General features: G+C 30.4%; 1 protein-coding gene across 1 annotated transcript; it reads right to left on the bottom strand.

Annotated features, from left to right (window-relative positions):
- Positions 1 to 1,431: 1,431 nt before the first annotated feature.
- Positions 1,432 to 3,780, bottom strand: LOC146912274 (Leucine-rich repeat protein kinase family protein). Its single transcript, XM_085720363.1, has one exon. It carries the CDS (start codon positions 3,634 to 3,636, stop codon positions 1,828 to 1,830), a length of 1,809 nt encoding a protein of 602 aa, XP_085576489.1. The 5' UTR covers positions 3,637 to 3,780; the 3' UTR covers positions 1,432 to 1,827.
- Between the last annotated feature and the right edge of the window lie 5,373 nt (positions 3,781 to 9,153).

Below are 9,153 nucleotides of genomic sequence, written 5' to 3'. Positions count from 1 at the left end.
CTAATATTTAAACTTGAATTTGTTTATTTAATTAAACAAACAAGTTAGTTTTTATTTCCTTCATTCGAAGATTCACACGGGTTGAAGCTCCAAATTATAAGACTAAGTCAAATTTCAACACACCTCACAATACGCAACATAAGGTTCAAAGTCATTGATTTATATTATTTGCTCAACAGTCACCCCTTTAACGTGATAGCAATGGTCCACATAGGTTGGCATATCTTACTTTATTTTCTATTCAAAGATACAAACATTGACTCATTTTATTAAGGAATTACTCAATAGAAATTGCCTTCCATGTTAAGCATGCCTCAAAACTATACAAAAAACTATGACACCAATAAAAACTTTGTTTTTCCTATGGTGTGTGACAAATTGTTTGTCAATTGAATACTGCTTTAATAAAAATGAGTTTGAAATTTGTTTATCTCATGATATAAAGACTTGGGAGAATGAATAAACAAATATAGCTACTTTTCTTATAGGTCCATGAATATGACATTCATTGTACTACTAGAATTTCTTTTTCTTTTTTTTTTCCAGAATTATTTGCATTTATTTTATTCTTTTTTTGACTGGAGCATTTATGCTTTCTATCTTTGTTACTTTTGTAGAATTGTGCAAAAATGACAAACACAACAAAAGCATGTTACTTTCGTAGGTTAAAAAGAGCTAATTAAAAGTAAAGATATTGTTGTAGATGAATGAATAATTACACCACATAATTAGAAACAAAATCATTAAAAAAAATTAAGATAGTACCCTTTGTGAAAACATAGTTTAGTCCTATCTGTTTTAAGTAATTTTGGCATAAACATATAAATAGTAGCCCAGATAGTAGCAAATAATCTAATAATTAGAGATGAAAAGGTACCAAGAAAAATTATAGGAAGTTACTAAAAGTGAGAGTTAAGTTTTTTGTTTTTAAGCAAGATTTAAAGTCAAATTAAATTGTCTATTGTTGAACTTTGATTGTTGTTGCAACAAAGATGTTATTTGTCACCATTCCAAACAAAAATATTTAAAAATAAAACAAGGTAACATTTTAATAATTACTATTTATATATAAAAATTGAATTTAAGTAGACCATAATATTTTCCAATATTTTTCACTACTGATAGCTATATGGTAGTAATTTATAAATCATTTGGAATCATGGAAAGAGTCCAAGCTCTTGTCTGAGTTTGAACTTATATCCCTATGGTTCTCGCTACCGGAGCTTTTTATTTTTGTTATCGGACACCGGGCTTACAGTCCAACAAAGCACTGTCACATACACGAACATCGAACACGACACAGACAACCAACACTAATGATAATTTGAGAACTTCGACTGTAGTTCTAACCATAACCTTAAATACAGCATACCATACCAAGCATAAAACCAAAAACTTATTTTATGTGCATAGAATTTAAATGGTGCAAACTTTTTAATCAAATAGGTCTAGATGAAAGAATCATCTTGATAAGATATATTTGCAAATCACAATAAAAGATTAATAATCATCTTAATAAGACATCTTTACAGAGAACAAGTAGACATCCAATTTTCATGTCCAGAGGGGACATATGTTTTTGGATTCAAATCTTAAAACACACTCCAAATATCTTAGACGACAAAGATCGAAACATATTAGATTTCATAAGTCGCAATAACCTAATCTACCAGAAAGATTATTATATCATACAAGTACAATTATACCTGATTAGGGTCAACCATGAACATACGGATTTAGGATCATTCTGAAAACTCTTCACCATAATTAGAAACTCAGTAAGAACTCGGTTTAACATCTTCTCCTGCTGCCACGCTCGTTCTGGAACTAAGCCGACTCATTCTCTGGCTTACCAAAGATCAAGGGAAATTCGTCATCGTGTTCGGAGAAACTGTGGTCTTTGGAAATGCCCTTCAACGAATTATAAACTTGGTACATAGACCACCTGTCTTTTGCACGAGCAATGACACAATTGGATGCGATTTTCAGAAACTGCAGAATCTCCTCATCGTTACCTTTTCCACTTATCGATCTATCGATGCAGTCCTTGAGTCTGCCAGAACTTGAATGCATATTCACCCAATCCACCAAGTTACCTTTAAATTCTTCATCGACGTTATTCACCTCGAGAGGTTTGCACCCGGTGACCAGCTCCAAAAGTAAAACTCCAAATCCATACACATCCCCTTTCAAAGAAGCAACCATTGTACTCGAATACTCAGGAGCTATATAACCAAGTTCCCCCAAATCTCCGTTCACAAAACTACCATTGGCGTCAGAAGTCATAAGCCTGGCAAGTCCAAAGTCCATTATCCGAGCATCAAATTCTTCATCAACAAGAATCACATTAGAACAAATATTCTGTTGTATAATCGGAGGATGACAACCATGATGCAACCACGCAAGTCCCCTAGCCGCTCCCAATCCAATCCTAAACCTCATCAACCAATCCAACACACCACTATTCTTATGCAACAACGAATAAAGCGTCCCGTTCGACATATGCTTATAAACCAAAAGCTTCTCCTCTTCCACAACACAATACCCCAACAAAGGCGCCAAATTCGGATGCCTAACTTGTCCCAACCGATTCATCTCCATCCGAAACTGCTTCTCCCCAATCTTACAACTACTCAACCTCTTCACCGCAAGTGTCGAACCATCCGGAAGATCCGCCCTATAAGTCGCCCCCGTCCTAGTTGTAATAAGAACATTCTCATTACTAAAATTATTCGTCGCAGCCATCAAATCACCAAGCTTCACCTTAACAATCGGTTTCTGAAAAAGATTAACTTGAGCAAGCTTATGACCTCTCAACCTAACCGCCCAATCATCAACCCCGCCGACAACATACCCTTCCTTACTCCTCCTCCTCTCCCCACCTAACCTCAAATGATACCACCACCACAAACCAAAAGCAGCCAACAAAGAACCAGCAGCACCAAAAACACCAGCAGCAATAATAATAGCCAAATTCTTCTTACTCATACCACCACACTTTGATCCAAGTGGACCACCACATAAACCATTATTCCCATCAAAACCATCCTTATCAAAACCATTAAAAAAAGATGGTATATCACCACTTAATTGATTATTAGCAACACTAAACTTATGTAACCTAGTTAAACTAGTAATCTCATAAGGTATACTACCAGTTAAATGATTATTATCCAACATTAACTCATTCAAATAAGTACAATTCACAAGAGTATGTGGAATTTCACCATTCAAATTATTACCAGATAAATCTATAGTTACCAAAAAAGGCATCCATTCACAGATCTGAGTTGGAATCACTGAACTCAATGAATTTGAACCAAGATCCAATCTTTGCAAACTTTGACCACAATACTTCAAAGACTCAGGAATCTTACCAGAAAGCTTCATGTTTTTCAACTCCAAACCCAAAACACGATTCTCTCTAGCATTCCAACATGTAACACCAACAAAACCACAGATGAAACCAACGGTTTTGTTGTTGAAACTCCAACTTGAGACAGGACTTTCGGAGTTTCCTAGGTTTTGTTGAATACCTTGAAGACATCTTACGTTGTCTTCTTCAACTTGGGATGAAGATAAAGTGACCCAGAAAGTGAAAACTGTGAAGAAGAGAAGGAACAGTGATGAAGACATGGTTTTGAGGTTAAAGGGTTGTTGTACGATGATAAAGTTTTGATTTTTAGAAATGGGGTTTTTGATTTTTTTGTTGGTTCATCTTTGATTTTGGCTTTTGACTCTTTTTTTTTTTTTTTGAGTGTGAAATGGGTTTGTTTGTGTGAGGGGAAGGAAGCTACAGAGAAAAGGTTAAATGTGGAAAATTGGTATTTTTTTGGGTATGTTTGACCAACCATACATTTTAGCTTATAACTTATGTTTGATAACCGTTCATGTCATGTCTCACGAGCTTGTAACTTATTTTTTTATCATTTTATAACTTCTTTTTTTAAGAAAGTTTATAGCGTCTTGTTAACCAGTGTCACGGGATACTGGTTAAGGAACTAAAAGTAAAAAGAAAAGTTTAAGTTTTACATTGAAAAGAACACTTTTTTAGTTAAGGAACTAAAAGTAGAAAGAAAAGTTTAAGTTTTACATTGAAAAGAACACTTTTTTAACTTTTAAAAAGTAGAATACACAATTTTCAATACAATATTTCCTTTTATAATTTCTTAACTAGTGCCCCGGAAGCATCAGTTAACATTTCCCTTTTTTGATAAGTTAACTTAAGTAGAATAAAACTTTTAAGTTAATTCAAGGAGTAAATTTTTTTATCTCAATTTTACTATTGTAGCTTTAATTGAAAAAAGTGATTATATATATTTTATGTCATTTCATCTTTATAAATTGATTCAAGTGCTAATTTTATTAAACACTGTGAATTTAATCAGTTAGTTAATTAATTATTAGTTATAAATTAGCTTATCAACTATTTATTATAAATTCATCCATTATAAGATAGTTTGTCGGTTATTCGCTATTCTTTTACCAAACAAAGCTCATGTGTTTTTAGAGTGTGTTTGGTTATATTGTGACAATAATTGATTTTGAAATAATTGATTTTAATTAAAAATGAGTTGAATGGTAAAGAGATTTGTGTTTTGGATAGATTCATATAAAGTGAGTTGAACTATAAATTTGTGTGGAAAAATCAATTAAAGAATAAAAATCATATATTATAGCTTCAAGTAGAAGCAACTTTGAAGGCAAAATCAATAATGCTCGAAAGCAACCAATAATATCATAGTTATTATTCGAGTAGAGATGAGATCGTTAAAATTCTTCCTTAATAACTTTTAACAATGTTGCATTTTTTGAGTTGGATTCAAATACAAGATATATGAATTGAAAAATATCTCTTATCATCTCATTCAAAAAATTTGGATTTTTTTCTCTATTGTGATTCTTAAAATAAATTTCCCTCTTTTTTTGGGTAGACAGACGAAATAGCAAAGTTATCGTAAACTCGCACACACAAAGTGGAGGTATCGAAGTTCGAACACCGGTCTTGACGTCCGGTCAAACAATTTCGGCATTTTTACTAGTTGAGTTAGGACTTATGGGACAATTTTCCCTTTAATTTGAGAAGAAAAGTAGAGAAAGGTTATGCGTGGAAAATTGGGATTTTTTGCATTTTATTTTAGGTTTTAATTTTTTCTTCTTTACTTTTTTTTACGATCTTACCAACTTAGCTAAGTTTACGGGGGCGGATTTTCTTTAGAAGGATATTTTTCTCTCCCTTATTTGTGAAGGAAAAATGTTGTTGATTTGATTTTGGAAATTGTGAAGTTAGCTGACGGTGGCTTATGATTTTTTTTGGGTGAAATGTGTTAATGGGTGTGCGAGGGAAGAAACCTAAAGAAAGGTTAAATGTGGAAAATTAGTACGTTTTTTCTCTCTTTATTTTGTTACTAAGAAGAACATTGTTTATTCTAAACAAAGAAAAATAATGTTGGTTTTTATTTTGAAAATAATGCATAAAATATACAAGGTTCAGAGTTCAAACTCTGGTCACTACCAAAAAAAAGATTAGGTGATTGAGATGAGATGAGGATTTTTGTTTGAGTAACGTAGTTGTTGAGGGATTGGGGGAGAGTCTTTGTTTGACTGAGAGTTGTTTTGTCAGTTTGGTCTTAGTCTACCACCTTGATTTGCCAATTGTTTCATTTGTTTGCTTAGTTGGAAAGTTGATGAGTTTACACACCAACATTTTTCTTTCTTTCTATCCCTAAAAAAAAAAAAAAAAAAAAATTCTTTCTATTTAAAAATATTAAGTGTTTAAAGAAATAACTCACATTAAGGAAACATTTAATTTATATGTATGACTATTGAATGTCATTTTAATACTAGTTCGATGTTGATTAGTAACCATATTATATTAATATTTTGGTCAAATACATTTTTTGGTCATTTAAGTATGACAAAAATACTATGTTAGTCTTTTAAGTTTTTCAAGTTTCAAACAAGTCTCCTTTAAAAAAAAAGTTTTAAATAAGTCTTTATTACTCTTTTAAATATCTATTTGAAACTTAAAAACTTAAAAAACTTCAAATAGATACATTAAATCTGGTTGGGACAATGCATAAAATATGCAAGGTCCGGGGTTCAACCCCCGGCCACTACCAAAAAAAAAATTAACAACTTAAATGACATATTTGAAACTTAAAAAAACTTAAAAACCTATTGAAAACTTAAAAGAAACTTAAAAGACTTGTTTAAAACTTAAGAAACTTAAAGGATTTCTCCGGTATTTTTGTCGAACTTAAAAGATTAAAAGAGATATTCTACCTACTATTTTAATCCTGTTAAAAAGAAGTAATCCATTTATACGGCTTAATATTGATTTGATTCTTTAACTTATTCTAAAAGTTTATTTTGGTTCTTTTAACTCTAAAATTTGTTAGTTTGCCCCATTCACTTATGTACTTAATGGCCTTTTAAAAAATGTGATTATTACATTAAAAAAAGAATTCTTCAAACAAATGTGATTATTACATTAGAAAGAACTGAGGTTTGCCTTAACAACTGAAAATCCTTCAACTAAACCTATGAATTTGTTTTTTTTTTTTTTGACAAAAAACCTATGAATTTGTTGATTAGATACACTGTTCTAAAATCCAGTTATAAGAACTACTTACAAAGAAACTCCAGGCGCAAACGGGAACCACCATGTATCTTGTATACAAAAGATTGAATAATATTAATTGAAATTTATATGGACTTATCAATTTTACTTGACATATTTAGTATGATCATTTGAAAATCGGTCAATAACCATACGTATACAATATGTAGTTGAAATTGAATTGATCACTTTAAAGATCACCTATAGTCAAAATGAACGAACAACAACAACAATTTTTTTAGGATGAAGGCAGTCTAAATGATGTTTTTTTAGTTGAAATGAAAGTTTATTTTATTGTAAAGAAAATAAATAAGAGTCTCTTCAAAAAAAAAATTGTAGACATCAAATGTATAGCTTTTATTTTACATAGAAATTAAATGTATAGCTAACAATTATCATGACTTCTTTTTTTTCTTTCTATAAAGCCCCTCTGAAGGTTCTAAATGAAATTGTCCAATTAAGTGGGTGTTGGAACAAAGTTGGATTGCTAAAGGAGGAAGGAGGACTAGGAGTAAAAAATATGGAATTGTTTAAGAGAATAAAAATAGGAAACAATCGTCTAAAAAGAGAATAAAAACAAGGACAATATCAATCAGTTAAATACAATTGATTTCATAGTTAATTTTATTTATTTTCTTTCATTTGTTTCCAGGTGACGTTTATGGTGGGAGAATCGATTAATTTTCTCACCATGGGAAATGCCCACCTCTACCATTGATATACTAGTCCATTATTGGATGGCTTAGATTCCATGAGTGTATCTTTTCTACTAATTAAAGAACTGTACCTTTACCTTTTGTACTAATTTCCATGTTCTTTTTTTTTTCTTTTATCAAGCCAATTTCCATGTTCTATTTTCATTTATTTATGAATATGGCTTAATTTTATTTTAGAATTTGTCAGTACCGAATATTTTTCGATCAATTTGTATTTACTTTTTGTAAAAAATAGATATTGTTTATCTCTATTATTAAAAGGTTTTTTTTTTCTTACTAAAGAAACAAACTCATCTTTATAAAATATTGAACCAAAAAATTGATAAAAAAAAATATATTATTAAACGGGTGTTTTTTTACAAAAGAAACAGACTCATCTTTATAAAATATTGAAACAACAAATTGATAAAAAAATCTATAAGGGTCAAAATCAAAATATTTATATTTTATTGAGGCTTGTGAGAGAAGATAAGATTTTTTATCACTTCGTATTACCAAACAGAGCTTTTAAGCTCGTGAAATAAGCTATAAGTTCATGGTGAAAAAGTATTACCAAACAGAACTTTTTTTTTTATCAAACGAGCTTATAAGCTATAAGCTATAAGCTAATTGAGATGTGTTACAAAACAGTCTCTTAAGCGTCTACTAAAGACCAAATTTTTTATTTACAATGGATTGACAATAAAAAATTATGAGATATATAAAATGTAAATAAAGACAAAAGCTTTTACGGATTTTAGTGGCTAAACAACATTTATAGGTAGATATAAATTAACTGGTTTCTAATTTTCCGGTTCCCAAATTTTGTTTCTTTAAATTATTTTATTATAAAAAAACATTTATAGGTAGATATAAATTAATTCAATTTAATTGAATTTTGAGTAAAAAAATAAATTAATTCAGTTTAATAAATAAATGTAGTTCGATCACAAATCATAATCACAATGTACACAATAATTTCTGTAAGATAAAAAATAGTCATAATCAAATAAAAAACAAATGAATGTTGAAGTTGGTAGTGATGGCAGGTAGGTACCTCTCCGGTTCTGTTTCAATCTTAAGAAGAGTAACCCTTTCAATCTAAGCCATGCAATATATAAGTATTATATCAATGGTAGAATTAGGCATTTCCCATCATGGGAAAATTAGTTGATATTCCCACGGTAAACGTCACCTTGTTTCCATATCCACCATATCATAAAATTTCTATAAGTATCCTACACTAACCCACGAAAGAGGAGAACATGTGAGTATTACATTTTTTTTCAGAGAATTAGCTACACTATATATTTGAGAGAAAAGCAAAAGATCTAGAGCAGTCATGTGATGTAGTGGCAGTTCAAGGAAAAGGACCACTACATAGAGGTACGGTTTTTACATTGAGTTTTCATGTTGAATCTTCATTATATGGTTTTTACTTGTACTGTGTTTGTGCATTTGTGTTGCACTGATACTTTATCTATGATCAGAGGAAAGATGGACACTAACGTCTCCATCTTTCTATGATGAAGAACGTGTTCTTATTCATGTTCCTTAGTTGCATTAATACCTTATTTTTCTTCATTTTTTCAATATGATGAAATTCTTTTCATTTTGTTCTTCTATTTTCTTCTATTTTTTGTTTAATTTTAATAATTCCTAATTTGTTTGGTGATTATCATGTTCCTTAGTTGCAATGTTGCTTAGACCATGTTCTTACTCTCTATGTCTATAATCTGATTTTTTATTACACTCTCTATGTCTTTCGATACGAAGATACATAAATCAATTTGAGAAAAATTCTATAATACTTCAATTATGTGTAATTTATTCCAT

Source organism: Medicago sativa, chromosome 6 (assembly GCF_051527215.1).
Source record: "Medicago sativa cultivar Bolivia chromosome 6, Bolivia_mono, whole genome shotgun sequence".
NCBI classification, from domain to species: domain Eukaryota; kingdom Viridiplantae; phylum Streptophyta; class Magnoliopsida; order Fabales; family Fabaceae; genus Medicago; species Medicago sativa.
Note: the sequence above shows the minus strand (reverse complement) of the source record. Positions and strands in the feature narration are given on the sequence as shown.